General features: G+C 44.8%; 2 protein-coding genes across 4 annotated transcripts in view; one reads left to right on the top strand and one right to left on the bottom strand.

The window, feature by feature from the left end:
* Positions 1-15,446, bottom strand: part of LOC121179098 (low-density lipoprotein receptor-related protein 1-like) — an 86,901-nt gene that overhangs the window by 15,366 nt on the left and 56,089 nt on the right. For all 3 annotated transcript variants that reach the window (XM_041033721.1, XM_041033722.1, XM_041033723.1), the window contains 24 exons: positions 15,302-15,433; positions 14,108-14,335; positions 13,141-13,315; positions 11,230-11,324; positions 10,971-11,120; positions 10,679-10,819; positions 10,340-10,465; positions 10,063-10,194; positions 9,795-9,929; positions 9,398-9,527; positions 9,134-9,260; positions 8,875-9,026; positions 8,601-8,725; positions 8,033-8,407; positions 3,901-4,090; positions 3,610-3,814; positions 3,215-3,407; positions 1,990-2,115; positions 1,595-1,723; positions 1,382-1,501; positions 1,161-1,274; positions 918-1,067; positions 507-629; positions 279-395 (listed from right to left, as the gene is read on the bottom strand). In XM_041033721.1, the coding sequence (XP_040889655.1) occupies positions 279-395; positions 507-629; positions 918-1,067; positions 1,161-1,274; positions 1,382-1,501; positions 1,595-1,723; positions 1,990-2,115; positions 3,215-3,407; positions 3,610-3,814; positions 3,901-4,090; positions 8,033-8,407; positions 8,601-8,725; positions 8,875-9,026; positions 9,134-9,260; positions 9,398-9,527; positions 9,795-9,929; positions 10,063-10,194; positions 10,340-10,465; positions 10,679-10,819; positions 10,971-11,120; positions 11,230-11,324; positions 13,141-13,315; positions 14,108-14,335; positions 15,302-15,433 (3,690 nt within the window). The remainder of the gene's footprint in view (positions 1-278; positions 396-506; positions 630-917; positions 1,068-1,160; positions 1,275-1,381; positions 1,502-1,594; positions 1,724-1,989; positions 2,116-3,214; positions 3,408-3,609; positions 3,815-3,900; positions 4,091-8,032; positions 8,408-8,600; positions 8,726-8,874; positions 9,027-9,133; positions 9,261-9,397; positions 9,528-9,794; positions 9,930-10,062; positions 10,195-10,339; positions 10,466-10,678; positions 10,820-10,970; positions 11,121-11,229; positions 11,325-13,140; positions 13,316-14,107; positions 14,336-15,301; positions 15,434-15,446) is intronic.
* On the top strand, positions 5,639-7,611 carry LOC121179101 (delta-type opioid receptor). Its single transcript, XM_041033729.1, has 2 exons — positions 5,639-5,738; positions 6,257-7,611. Exon 2 carries the CDS (start codon positions 6,283-6,285, stop codon positions 7,327-7,329), a length of 1,047 nt encoding a protein of 348 aa, XP_040889663.1. The 5' UTR covers positions 5,639-5,738; positions 6,257-6,282; the 3' UTR covers positions 7,330-7,611.

The raw sequence follows: 15,446 nt of genomic DNA, 5'->3' as shown, positions 1-15,446 counted from the left end.
AGTAAAACCTAAATTCAGTGTTTTAGTCCATACTCATCAGAGTAATGTGAAGTAATCACCATCCCAGATGTCATGCAAGATTGATTAAATGCAAAAAGATTAAAGCGTTAGCTAAAAGAGAATCACAATATTCTTAAATCTGGCTTGAGAATTCAGTGCATGTTCCTGTTTTCCCACAGAATCTGCTGCTGTCAAAATACTTTTGGTTCTTTTGGTTTGTTAGCACTATGTTTGGTTCTTGTATTTGTATTCACTAGGGTTTTGCGCCCAACACTTACTGCACTTGCTGTCCTCATCACTGCTGTCGCCACAGTCATCGGCACCGTCGCACACCCAGCGGTTGGAAATACAGCGGTGGTTCCCACACTCAAACTGGGTGGCTAAGCAAAACTTATCTGGAAGACCAGAAAAAATGTTTAAAGTGCAAAATGCCAAAAGTGCCAAAACAAAGCAACGGTCTGCTGCATTTCAGATTGTTTAAGCTGCAGCACAGTATCTAAACATACCACAGTGAGCCTCGTCTGCTCCGTTCTCACAGTCATTCTCCTTGTCACAAGTCCAACTCATAGGGATACAACGTCCGCTAGGACAGGCAAAGAAGGGCGTTGGACACTTTGTTTTCCCGCTCCCTGGCAGAGTGTCAGACGATAGGTAAGTTAAAGAATAAACATCAAGGAGTTAAATCAGCATGAAGAAAGAAATATAAATTTACTTTGCTGTTTTTCAAGGAGAATTTCTTTCCTAAACCACAATTTAATGGATGAAAGCATTCATTGTTTCTCTTTCTGTTCCATTTAGAGTAATCTAAATTGGACTTCTTGCTCTAATCTATCTGCGAAAAAAAAAATTTCACCCCAAATACTGCATGTACATTTAGCCGTGAGAAAATATGTGTATTTCAGAGGTTGTTAAAATACCTGGGCAATTTCTTTCATCAGAGAAGTCTCCACAGTCGTTAGCTCCATCACACTGCCATGAAGGGGCAAAGCAGAGTGTGGTGAACTCGCACTTCTGAAATGTCACTCCCTTCACTCCCAGATGGAAGTAACTGGAACAGTCGGTGGCAGCTTAACAAAGAGAGCAGAACCACTTTTTAACACGGCCTGGGAGCTGGTGTTGGCTTTTCTTATTATAGGTGTTGGGATTTTTCCTGAACTTACTGCAGTTCATCTCATCACTGGCATCCTCACAGTCCACTTTCTGGTTACACTTGCTGGAGTTGGAGATGCAGCCTCCGTCTCTGCACTGGAACTGATCGGCTGAGCACAGTGTGGCTGACACGCAGGAAAACGAGACAGAGTGTTTAGGCAGAACATACGTTTACAAATACAAATGACCACAGACGGGAAAAAAGCTCGTTTAATCAAAAGACTCAACTCACTGTTACAGAAGAGTTCGTCAGAATTGTCTCCACAGTCATCCTGCCCATTACACCAGGAGCTATGACCCACACAGCGGCCATTCACACACCGTCTGTAGCCCTTCTTACACACACGGTTGGCTGAGAACCAGACAGGATATGATGTGGACTCAACTTTGAAATGTCAGCAACAAGAATAAGGCTGAAACTGAGAAAAAAAAACTCTCCACTCACCACAGTAGGACTGTTTCTCGTCAGACTTGTCCTTGCAGTGGGCCATGCCATCACACGTCAGCGTGTAGTTAATACAGTCTCCATTCCCACACTCAAACTCGTCAATGTTGTTACATGTAGTGTTAAGGGCTGTGAGACAAGGACAGAAAAATGCACTTAAGAAGAGTTGCCTACCCCGAGGCATGCAGCACTGAAACTTTTTCAGTGTTTATTCAAAGCCTGATCTCACTTTATGCTTGTTACTTTATTACATTACAGTCTGAATGCAAAGTCGCTCCTGCACAGTAAGAGGAGCAGATTTTACATAATAACAATATTTTAATAAAACAGAGTGCAGACGATGACCTTTTTTTTAATCTTTATCTATGTTTTTATGAATCCCTTTCTTGAATTACCTATGCAGGTGTTGTCTTCCAACAGTTTCCTGTCCCCACGGCAACTGCAGTTGACCCTTCCCTCAGAGGTCAGCAGACACAGATCCTGACATCCTCCGTTGTTAACACGGCACAGAGAGAACTCACCTGTGCAGACATGAGGAAAGTTGAACACACACACACACACACATTTGAGAGAATAAGAATTTCCTCCCCCCTTACACACACACAAACAAACACATTCCCCCTACACATGCATCCACATCAGCAGACAGATACGCCTGCCTGAATGTGGCAATGGCTCTGTCTCCGCTGAATGCATAATTCAATGTGACTCAATCTAAATGGGATTTGCAGCTATTTACCGCAGGCCCTTGGCTTGTATGGTCGCTGTGGGCACTGGAGTGCGAGAGAGTTTACTGAATGAGGCAACTTGAGATACAAGATGGCTGACGATATGGAACAGGAAAAAATGCAAGGCTGCATCGATTTAAGAGTATACAGACGCTGGGAGATGTAGAACAAGATGAGCTAGAGAAAGAGGTGAAGCCGTATGGATAAAAGTGCAGGTAACAGCAATTTAGAAGGCGTGTGTGTCTGTGGTAATACAGAGCTGTGTGCAATGGAACTCGCCTGCTTCAGTGTCACTCCCAGATTAGTTTTGTCAACTCATTAACTGCTCTGTTGAGGCAGAAAAATATCTTTGTTCATGCATTGTGCCAGTGAGTGTTTAAGTACTTGCTTCAAAAAAGCCTGTTTTAAAACATTTTATTTAAGTAATTTGATTTGTAATGGGCTTACTGTCGTGATGTTATCACCAGGGAAGGAACGATTATGTATGCATATTTTAATTTAATAATTAATCTTTGGTGTTATTTGGCCATTGTACAATGTTGTAGATCAAAGAGCTTATTAATGGCAACAAGACAATTTCTTACTACATATAAAGTTTTGCACCGGTGTGTCAAGTACCTTGATTTGGCAGGTATTTAATTTGCTGGGTTGGCCAGCAAATTCTTATCTTACCCAGGTAGTTTCTCAATTGATTTGGCCAAAAAAGTTACTAAATCGCATACATTCATACACAATAAAAAATACTGCACTGTGATTTTATCCATATCACACATCAGTTCCACACATCATGTATTTCACTGCCTCGCACAGTGACACTACAGAGAACAGAAAGGACACCACACACACACAAGCAAACAAACACTTGGATCTCTCTCTCTGTGTGAAAACTCACAGCTATTGGTGTCGTTGGCCACCGCAACGATGCCCATTGGCTGCTGAGGAATGTCAGCACGCAGCACCTTCATGTCTCCTCCTGTGTATTTGTCAGCGCGAAGCACAGCCCTCCTCACCCAGTCTGTCCAGAAGATGTAGTCACCGTACACGGCCAGGCCAAACGGATGGACCGGCTCATTCTTCAACACCACCTGCAGGGGGAAGCACGACCACAGTCATGACCTCATACGTGCAGGAAATTCCAGTGTTGAAACAAGCTTGAAAGGATAAATAAACTGACGGCTATTATTGGGTGATCCCATTATGCAATTATACTTTGGTACACATATTTTTAATTAAGCTTCATGATGTACACCATGTGTGTGTCTGCACGTAAGTGTTTATGTCACTCACATAACGGTGACTGCCGTCGTACTCGCAGCGTTCTATCTTGTCCAGTGTGGCGTCTGAAAAATAAAGTTTTTCAGCACGGTGGTCTATGGCCAGGCCGTTAGGGGTTCGGATGTCAGTGCCAATGATCACAAGGACATTGGCGCCAGTCAGTGTGGCACGCATGATACTGGGAGACTGCTCATTCCAGTTGGTCCAGAACATGAGGCTGCAAGAGAGAGTAATAATCATATGTCAAAATATTGGCATCATATAGGAGCATTATTGTATATGAATGAGTGCATTAGTTCTGACCTCTGACACTCGTCAAGGACAAAGGCTCTGGGGTGGTCATCCCCTGACATGGTGACCACCGTGTGCCGGTCAACTGCCCCCCAGCGGCTCTGATCCACAGTGTGGCGGGTGATGGTTGAGGTTGTGTAGCTGGTCCAATACAGCATATCCCAGCCCCTGTGGTATGCCAAGCCCTCCACTGAGCCCACATCTGCAAAAGAACAGAGGAATGGAGAGAAGAGGGAGAGAGAACAGGGAGTGAAGAAAAAGAACAGGGAGACATTAAACCAAAATCAGGGAGGAGACAGAAGAGAACAGAAGGAAAGGAAAAAGAAGCACGTCAATCCCAGTGATGTGTTAAAAGGCCAAGTGTGGACTGTCTGGCAGCAGCTCAGTGCTGGCAAACTGCTGTGTGGCAGCACAGAGTTAGGGCTACGGACATGACAGCTTGGTATTAATGACCAAGGACACAGTGTGATTTGAGGCTTTTATCCAACAAATAGCTCACTAAAAAGGTCAGAATAACAGTTGCCGGCTAGCATATTACTTTCCATTGCACGACCTCATCAACAGTTGAGAAGTAAAAAGTCATTTCTTTGCTCTGCAGCCTTGAAATGAGTAAGAGGTTGTGCACTCCTCGCCTGCACAGAGGCCAGAGGCCGGATGAGAGGCAGCCAAGATGGAGGAACACAAAGTTCTGTAGCGGCAGATAGAGAACAGCTGCTCTGCTGCTGAAAAACAATACGTACACACACAACTTAAGGAAGAGTCTGTTTAAAAACAACCACACATCAGATACCTCCAATGCCAAATAACTGGTAATAGTTGCCTTCTTGTTACTGCAATGGAACAGTGAGGGTCCACTGATTACAGCGGCGTTTTCCAAGGCTGGAGGAGATGACCTCACTCTTTCACAGCTCGGCCCAGAGGATCAGTGCAATTCACCACCAGGTGGGACACTTAACACTACACCTACAGTGAAATGCCACGGACGTGAATCAACATTTGTCCGGCCCATGATACTCTGAAGGCAGCAAAGCAAATGGAAAGCCAAGCAGAGAAATGCAATGCTAAAGCAACTCCCCTCTGCCTCTCGCAATCATAAATCAATGCCCTAAAAATCAATAGAGAGCAACATGAAATCCATTCACCCCTATTTCCTCTTTCTTCAGCGCTGTTAATCAATTGTAAATCTTTAGCCTGCAGCTCTCCTGACTCAAATTCTTGCTTTTCACCTCTGTCTATCTTCACATTGTTGTTGACCTAAGCCTATCTAGGGTTCTGTACGTTTATGCTTGTTGTTTACAGTAATACAGATGAGCTGAATTTATAGCTGTTGAGCTCAGCTGGTTGAGCTCACACTGATAGTTTTTTATTGCACTTATCTGCAGTAGGTCTGATAGGAGTTTGGTGTTTACTGTCAGACTGGCAGTCAATAATTACCCTGATTTCTGTAGGCAAACACTACTTCAATCTGTCTCTCTTTGTGTATATAACGTATCTGTGTATGTTCTGTATACGTGCGTGTGGGAATAACACTCTTAGAAAATGTACAGATCCCTTCAGAAAATGTGTAGAAACTATGGACCCTGGGAAAAAACTGTGTTTGGCCTCAGTAGGCCCTCCCACAGAGAGCAGGCCAGCCCATCTCTGTCCCAACAATGTCAGTCCAGAGTTCACCTGCCGTTTACTCCGTTTCATCCTCTCTTACTGTTGAGCTATTCAGCTCTCATTTCTTCCTCGGCTACCGTTGCATTTTTAAGAAGATCCCTTCCACGGAGGCGGGAGGAAGGCTGATTGTGGATTGCTGAGAACGGGGCCTGATTAAGGTGTCATGTGGAGTAGCCGCCTGCTAGGAGGTGACAGGAAATCACACAATCCACAGCATTTAGCTCTCAACACTCAGATGCTCTTAACAGGAGTCTGTGGGGATGGATGAAAACCCCAGCAACTGAGAAATCAATGGCATCTTGACTTCAGTGGAGGGGTCTGGTGTTATTTTGTTCCCTCTACCGCCCCCAGCCAATCAAAGGTGGAGCTGATTATGAGGACTGTGAAATGGCTTGATTCATATGCAGCATATAGAAAGCAGCTTTAACACAACTATGAGAAGGTCATCTGCTGGATGTGTTTTAAAGGACAATTTCTCAGCAGGTACATGAATGTATGTAATGTGTGTATATGTATTTAACAAACCTTTTCGTTAAGTTTTATCATCAACACTAGATGTTTAATGACTGGAAATCTGTGTGAAGTTACTTCTGAGTAAACGGCTGTTGACCCACCATCTGAGTAATCATTCCCACACGTATTATCAGTAGTTTTATGACTGGCTTGAGCATATTGACCCAACCAAAAGCCAACTCTGTTTTAACAGTAGCATTATGACTGGAGGACATCTCCATGACTGAAGACAGGATGCTGCTGAGGAACTCTACAGGCTCAGAGGATCTGCTGGGGAACAGCAGTCACACTGGCCTCGGCAATGTGGAGCAAGTCCTAGTTCCAATATTAGATGCACTGATTCTGGTGCTGGGGGTCGGGGGGCACACCATGGTGATGGTGATCCTGTGTGGGAGACGAAGGAGGGGGGCGGGACACATTGGACACTCTCCTCACAGCTCCATGACAGGCACAGGGACAGACATCCTCCTGCTGGCGCTGAGCGCTGCGGATCTGCTTTTGCTCTCCATGCTCCCCTTCCACACTGTTGCCATAGCCATGCAGCAATGGCCGTTTGGGGACTTCATGTGTCGACTGGTGGGCTTCTTGGGATCTGCCGGCTCCTCAGCAAGCGTCTTCACACTGGCCACACTGGCTGTGTCACGCTATCTAACTGTGGTGAAGCCTGCCAGAGCTTACAGTCTCCTCTCCCCACGACGGGTGTCTATAGCTGCTGCACTCCTCTGGGTCCCAGCCTGCTGCCTGGCCGCCCCCCAGCTGGTTTTTCGCTTTGTGGGAACCCCCCGACGAGCCCCTGACGGGCTCGCTTGCTTTGCTTTCCTGTCCCACCAAGACCAGCTTATCTATGGATTGTGTCACTTTCTTGTGGCCTTCTTGCTTCCACTGATCACTATTGCAGTGGCCTACGGCAGCATCTACGCGTTCCTGTGGAGAAGTCAGCATGGCGGCATGGCACCCCAAGTAGAGCGCTACCAAAGCAAAGTGACCCAGACCTCAGCCATGCTTGTGCTGGCTTTTACCCTGTGTTGGCTGCCATCCTATGGCCTGACGTTGGCTTTACTGGAGGATAAAAGCTCAGGGGCCACAGGCACCTCACCACGTTACGGTGCCTTCAGTGTGTTTGCACGCCTCATGGCGACCTCCTCTACAGTGATGAACCCCATCCTCTATGTGCTCATGTCCCAAAAGTTCAGGCAAGATCTACTGAAGTTATTCAAGAGGGGAGGACAAAGAGCAAGTGGGGCTGTGGCTATGGCTGCTGCATAACTATCAGCAGCTACCTTGATATAACTGAAGACCTGACACACATACACTCAGATAATTCTGACTACTGGGAACTACAACAAAAAAAATTACAAGTGGAGCTGCTTTGCTGAAATGCTCATATCAATAAAGTGGATATGACCATCATGAATAAAGACAAGTTAACACAGCAGAACAACAGCACTCGCAACATGTTTCCCTCTTAAAAGCATTCACTGTCAGCCTGGATATTGTACAAGATCAAACTGCTAGCCTTGGGAGGTGCTGCTCTACAGGGACAGTGGGACAAACAATGTTGAATCATGCTTTTCTTGTAAACGAGATTAAAGTAAAGGCACTCTGGTAAAACATTAACGCTGCACCTGTGTTTTGTTGTGCTGAGATAAGGCAAATGAAGGTCTATCTGTCTCTGGGCCTGTTTATGTCTGTATACACTCTGTTCTCAAAGCAAAGATTAAAAAAAACAAAAGGTCGAGATCAGTCGGAGTGTTTTGGGGAAATCCAGCTGTTTTCTTCCCCAGGAAGTTTTCTTACTTGGGGGGCTTGATGTTTACAACTAATGTTCTTTGTTATTCACAAAAAAGTGGAATAACCAGAAATGGCACCTGACTAATGACGAGTAACCTGGGTGGGGTATGATTGTTAAACAATAAGAGGATGTTAAAAAAAAAGGTTTACACAACCTTAAGATGTTGGAAATACTCACTCTCTACTACAGTCTTGCGGTCAGATCCATCATCACTGATCTGCTGGATGTTGCCAAAGTGGATGTCACTGAAGAAGATACGATTGGCTCCCTTTCCTCCACCTCCTCTGTAATCAAACGTGAGCGCAATGACATTCTTCATGTGCTCGGGGTCTTCAAAGGGTTTTATGGGTGCATTTAGGTTGTTTTCATCTGACAGGTGCACACTCTTGAGTATGGTGCGTTCTGAGTAGAGCAGGTAGCCATCATAGTCACGGCAGCTGCGGCCGTCTTCGGCCAGCATGCCATGGGCACAAGCGCATGTGCGCTGCCCGTCGCCACGGTAAAGACAAAGCTGCTGACAGCCGCCATTTTTGTCTTTGCACACATTGGTTCCTGGAAACAGAAATGAAATCCATGACATCATTATTAACTACACTTTTCAAATTAATTTCTAAATAAAAATGCACTTTTAAGAAATGTTTAATTTCCTATTAATTCCACAAAATACACATACCTTGTAAAATGTGAATCCCAGTATGTAAAGCAGAGTTAGATTTACATATTTAACAAAAAGCCCAGTGTTTACCTTGCTGCCTGGCTCTGTTGAAAACCTTGATGTCTTTGAGCTGCACTCCAATGCCAGTCCTCAGAGACACAGAGTCTGTGGCATTGTCCTTGCTACCTCTCTTTATGGAGCCGTTAGCATGTGTCCTTAAAAGCAGAAAGACATCAGTATTAAACAGAGGTTGCTTAGAGATTTTACAGAGAAATATTAGAAATATTAGAAATATTACAAATATCAAGTCACAAAATTTCAGAAGTGAGGACGAGTAAGACTGAGTAGGAGGGGTAAACCTTACCTGTCACTCCAGTAGATGTAGCTCTCAAACACGGACACAGAGAACATGTCCATGTTGTTGTTGGCCAGAACCACTTCCCTGTTTTCTCCAGTTTCAAGGTTGATGCGCTCAATCTTGTCCGTCCTAGCATCACACCAGTACAGCAGACCCTCCTACATGCACACAGACAGTAACGGCTGAGATAGTGTTGTGATGTAAAGTTCACTCTCTGCATTGCAGCACAGTGATATGAATGCTAGAACGGTCTGTTAGGCTTTACCTCATAGTCGATGGAGATACCATTGGGCCAGCTGATACTGACATTGACCAGGACAGCCCTCTGAGAGCCATCCAGGCGAGACCGCTCGATACGGGGATACTGGCCCCACTCGGTCCAGAACAGGTAGCTACACACATAAACACAGCAAAACACAGAGATAACTTCCTCGGTAATCAATGAGGAGAGTAATTACAGAAGCAGATGCTAAAGACAGCTAGAACAGTAACAGTAACTGGAGCTACACCCAGTGTTGTTTCCTCTCACCCTTTCTCAGGGTGGACAGTGATGGCACGAGGCTTGTCCAGGCCCTGGGAGATCACCACATAGCGGAAGGAGCCATTCAATCTGGCCACCTCAATCACATCAAAGCCTTGGTCTGTCCAGTAGATGTTTCCTGTGGAGGATGGAGGAAGAAGCAGTGACGCTGAATGTGTACTGATGCAGAAATGAACCCTGTCCGACCTCTTTTTGGACACTTAAAGTGACACTGTTTTCTCTTTTACAGCAAAAGGTTCTCATTGCTTTCACCTAATCTCTTTTTCTCATGTTCTGCTGCAGAGTGACAATGACAGACACAGAGAGCAAGGAGATCCACTGACAGCCAAAAGGGAAACGGATGTACAATATGTGTTTATTTATACATGTCGGAGGTGTCTCTCACCTGCTATCCAGTCGACAGCGATGCCTTCCACTCTGCCGATTCCATTAGTGACCACATCCTCTCTCCAGGTCTGGTCTCTCTTGGCCCTGCTGATGGTGCTCAAGCCCATATCCACCCAGTAGATAGTGTCATTGTCTGAGAAAACACATATTAAGAGTCAGTTATTTCGGCTACATCAAAGAGACAAAATGCCTTAATGTCTGGGGGATTTTTTTCTTATCTGGGATTTAAGAAAAAAGAAAAACATGTATGTTGAAAAATGTCTTACCAGCATGGAAATCTATGCCCACAGCTAGGGATGTGCCTGACACTGGTACGAGGGCATCAGACTTGTCTGATGGGTCCAAAGGAATACCACGTATGCCCTCATGCACAGAGTACAGCAGGAAAGAGCCAACACCTAAAACAAGCAATTTAAATTCCCAGCTTTTAGACAATGAAAAGGTTTTTTTTTCTGCATCACACATTTATCATTTTCATCAGTTTCTTCAACCCAAAGTTGGCTCAATCAAGATTACAGTATTATGTGTATGAATGTGTCATACCCTCACAAGACTGCTGTCCTCTGCGCAGGCTGTATCCTGCTGTGCACATACAGGCTCTGGTGGTCTGGGAGGTTGGGAGACACAGCTGGGAACAGTCTCCATTGTTATTACTGCAGAGATTGGTGCCTGGGAACACAAAAGCACAGGAAAAGATACACAAAACAAATCAAAGACGAGTCACAGAGACATAAACAGATGTGCTTTAGCATAGATAAACAAGCTACATGCAGCAAATGAAACAGACCTTCAGTGAGAGGACATATTTTCTTCCCCTAATTTGACCAAAACAAATGTTCTATACATTTAGAAAAAGCTGGCATATGGCAGCCAGGCCTGTACCTTTCTGCACAGTTTCATTGTAGATTTTCATGTGCATCATGGGGGATGTGCTGTTTCTCAGGACTTTCCAGTTGCCGCCGTCGCTCTTGTCACAGATTCCTATCTGGTCAGTTCCCTGGTCTGCCCACCACAACTTGTCTCCTAAGGGACACAACACAAAATAGGATGGTTGGAGTAAAATTTTAACACACATGTATAAACCTGCAACACTTTCAGGTTATCTTATGTTATGCCTGAACTGTCTGTACCATCATCTACATATGCCACTGGCTGCCATTTTCTCAAGACATACCCATGATGGCCAGAGCAGTGGCCTTGGTCAGCTTGCCCTTGACCCCTTCGAGCACCTCCAGTCCAGTGCCGTCCAGTTTGCAGCGGCTGATGGTGCTGTTTCCTGAGCTGATCCAGTAAAGCTGCTCTGTGTCAAAGTCAATGGACAGACCTGGAAAACAAAGACAAATCCGATGTGTAATGACCTGTCCTGTCACTAGGGAGTGCTGTCACTCATGCAGTTACACAGAAAGGAAAGAACAGCACGTCACGTCACTCACCGACAGGCCCTTTCTGGTTGGTGAAGAGGACGCTGCGGTTGCTGCCGTCTGTGTTGGCCATGCTGATGTTGTCCCCATCTGTCCAGTAGAGTTTCCTGAAGGAGGCAGGCACAGAGAAATCAGCAAACTTACAGTACACAAGAACAAGAGAGGGAGAACTTTTAATTTATTTTCAGCACATCACAATTTGCCTTGCATTAGTCAATAAGGCCACCTAAAAACACTGACTGGCTTCACAGCACAAACCTCATTGTTCAAGGTATGGCAAACGTGGAGGAACTTTCTTATTGACAAAAAGGTATAATAATCTCATGTTCTGAGGAAATCAGTTTGTTGTCCTGAACTTTCTGTCGTGTGGAAATAAGTGCAAACAGCTTTATAGCTTTATAACGGAATGTTTCTTATGTTTTTCCTGTGGTGGTATGTTTTCTCGCTCGAAAAGATGATCTTCATGAGTGCACAGCTATGTAAAAACAGTATCACACTAATAGCAATAGTAGTAACACAATACTGTAGAATCTGTGGAGCATCTGGTCTGTAAATGATATGAAACCGTATGTGACCTTTATAGGAATGTTTCTCAGTTTAAGGCCCAGACGTTCTACAGAGGCTGATGACTTTGGGTGAAGCTGAGCTGGAAAACTGGACAGTACAGATCCACTGAAAATCTACTTCAGAGCGTTCAATTCAGCAGCTGAAAAATGTCCTCTATGACTCATCATCCCATCGTTGACTCCCTCACTCTCCTACACCGTCTACACACTCACGTAAACATCCTTATTTTGCCTCCAAGTGCCTTTCTCCTCAAACTGTTCAAGGCCCTCTCTGAACACACATATGCAGAGTCCACAGGACAATATGATTGTGGACGTCACTGTGTCTAGAATGTGTACAGTCTATGTTTAAAGTGTATCTATCCTCTGCCCCCATCACCCACTTCCTGTTAAATCCTACCACATCCACCACACCCTTCATTTGTTTGTTAACATGCCTTTAAAAAAGTTTCAGAGGTATTTAAACTCCCACATTGTCGTGTTTTAACACACACACACACTTTCAAGTTTGAGCCCCCCCCCCCCCCTCCGACTGTCTTTGCCCCCACCCACTCCTGAACATATTCTGGGCAGCGTCTTTGTGTGCCAGAAAGAGAGGACAGCCTAAGCATATGGATCTAGCATCTGCTTCTCATTTTCCCCCATGCCAACAATGCTCAGATCGGAAACATTCCTCCGTTCAAGTAGGTTAAGTCTTTTAAAGAGAAGAAAAGAAGGAGTACACAAAAAAAACCACAAGGAGTCAGAGACTTTTCTTAAGAAAATATCCTTTCTTCATCCACCTCAAATACTTAAAAGCACACATATTCCTGCAGGACAAAACTAAATATATAAATACAGATGGTTTGTCTCTGCTGTGCTGGTAAGAGGAAAGGCTGAGGCCAGGTTGGGGGAGCTGAAGGGGGTGAGGTTTTAAGAGCTAAGGGAAAAAAAATGGACATTTGCTGAACAAGACAGGAAGGGACGGGATATAAGATAAACACTAAAACAGAAATAGCGACAGAAAGCGACAGAGACACTGACTCTAAATAATTCATAGATAGTCTATCTGTGCACAGACGCGATCTTCAAAATAGAAATGGAGCGAGGGAGAGAAAGAGAGAGACACGGGGGAAAGATGACACGAGGGGAGAAAAACTGGAACGACTTGCTGAGAGAAGAAACTGTCAGAGGTCAGTGACCATCTAAACCAAACTACTCTGCCTGTCAGTGCTGACTGCAAACAGAGGGGGGCCAGACAGGCAGACAGTGCCTAAGTGTGTATGATTGTGAGAGCGCACTTCTGTATGTATGTGTTGTACGTTAAAGGTGAAATCAGGAGTGTGTGTGTGTGTGTGTGTTTGTGCATACAACCAACCCTAGTATTGGATGCAGCACTAGGCAGTGTGGTTTGTCCAGTCCCTGGATGACAGCATTTTTGAAGGAGCCATCCAATCTGGCAACATTAATCTGTTTCTTATTGGCATCATAGCTGGTCCAGAACAGGTTTCTTGACACCCAGTCCACTGCTAGACCGTGGGCGTTGGGCAGATCTATAAAAAAGTTAAACAAAATACACACAGAGCCATTAATCTGCCTTCTCAGTCATGTTATGTAAGAACCCAAAAAAAAAAAAAAAATCAAATCAGATAAGCCTTTTGCTTCATTGTCTAATTCAAGAAATCAGAGAGTAGGGAGGGAGGAAGAAGTGAAACAAAAGACCTTGAAATTGACCCTTCCCCCTTTGTTACTGTTACTACGCCTGTTCAGCTTTTCATTGTAGCACATCAGTTTGCAATGGTAACTGTGGCAGATTTATCACTCGAAATTCAAAGTCATTTTTGAAACAAAGGTTCCTTAATCTAACACAGCAGTGGACAAAAGCAGGCTTCTCATTTCTAGCCTACAGCTATTCATTTAATCAGCTGAATTGATAACTGCCGCTAACAGATTTTATCAGCTGTAACTAGCTAGCTAATTAACATGAACTCCGTAATTTGGTTGAAACCTTTGCCCTCAGGCGACTTTTTAATGGGTCCAGGAGTTTGGAATTGAGAACGATGTAAAAAGGTCTTAAATATGGACTTGATCAGCTAAAAGACTGAAACTAAAGCTACATGTTCCAGGCTAAAAAAAAAGACACCACCTACCAAATTCTTTGCGTGCACAGCTGCTGTTACTGGTGTTTAATGAGACCACTTTGGCAAGTGCCTGCTTACAGACGCTAAGCTATGATTGGATAATTGCTGTTTGGAGGAGGGGTTTAGTGAACTGTGAGTTACAGAGTGCATTTTGTTGAAAACAATGAGCCTTATGATGTGTATTATGCATTGCCTTCTCCGTACCAGCAGAGACCACGGTCTCAACACCAGTGCCATTGATGAAAGCTCTCTTGATGGTCTGGGTGCGGACGTCTGACCAGTAAATACGGTGCTCCAGAGCGTCGTAGTCCACCACAGTCACATTGTCGATGTCAGGCACAGTGAAGGAGATAATGTAGTTGTAGTATGGGTTGTCGATGTCCACTCCTCTGATCTCAATCTGGCGGGCGTACAGCAGGAACTGACGAGACTCTGTGGGGCGAAGAGAAGATGTTGACACGCATCCTTCGGTAATTCACCAAAGCCTGAGCATTCCATGGAAGTAATCAGGAGTTAAATGCAGCTTCGACTCAAAAGTCAAATACACGAGTGCACACTAATACCCGAGTTGTGGATTAGTGGTTGCTGCATGGATGGGTGTCTCTGCGCATTATTCCTGCCACTTGAACAAACAGGTAATTCAATTGCATCTCTGACTCTTGACGATTGCGTCTGACCAGCTCGACTCAATAGCACAGCCACGACAGCGAGAGTGAATTCAGTTAGATACAGAGACTACACTGGTCTCAACAGTGCTATCATCATTTAACTGTGTGGAGCTTAAATGATGGACAGGAAGAGAGTGAAAGGGAAAGGGAGAGGGGGAGAATAATCACAGTGTCAGGCTGTATCGGCCAGGCCAGACTGGGTGGTTGATGCGGAGGGTTGTGGCTGATGCCTGCATCAGACAGAATGGAGCTCTCCATTCCATTACCCCTGAAGATAATAGAAAGTGCTGCCCTGAATACTAAACTTGCACACTGAATAAACAGGCCCGCTCTCAGTTTTCATGGACAGACACTTCAATGCGCTCCAAAGCTGTCACAGCAACAGCACCTCAAAGTGAAAAAAAAAGGCTAGATTGTTTAATCCTCTCTCTCTCTCTCTCTTTCACACACACACACACACACACACACACACACACACACACACACACACACACACACACACACACACACACACACACACACACACACACACACACACACACACGCACACACACACACACACACAAATGGAAATAAACAATTCTGCAAGGACAGGGATTACACTGTGGCATTCAACAAGAGTTTTGCCAAGACAAGCAGAGGCAAAAATTGTCTGCTAGCTCAGAGGGAAAATCAAAGAGCATGTTTTCTACAGTAACTGCACTTAAGTACAGCCTGTGTTCATGCTTACCATAGCAAGTGCGTTTGTCGGGGCCCAGTTTCATGAGGTGAGGGCAGGCACACGAGAATGTCTGATTGTAGTTGATGAGACAAAGATGAGAGCAGGGCTCCTTTCCATCCTTAGCTGCACACGGGTTGGGAGCTGTGGAGACGTG

This window comes from Toxotes jaculatrix, chromosome 3, assembly GCF_017976425.1.
Source record: "Toxotes jaculatrix isolate fToxJac2 chromosome 3, fToxJac2.pri, whole genome shotgun sequence".
NCBI lineage: Eukaryota > Metazoa > Chordata > Actinopteri > Toxotidae > Toxotes > Toxotes jaculatrix.
This window is presented reverse-complemented; position numbering and strand designations above follow the sequence as displayed.

Excerpts from the sequence above, each read along its gene's own strand:
- LOC121179101 (XM_041033729.1), top strand. The coding sequence starts at position 6,283 with ATGACTGAAGACAGGATGCTGCTGAGGAACTCTACAGGCTCAGAGGAT.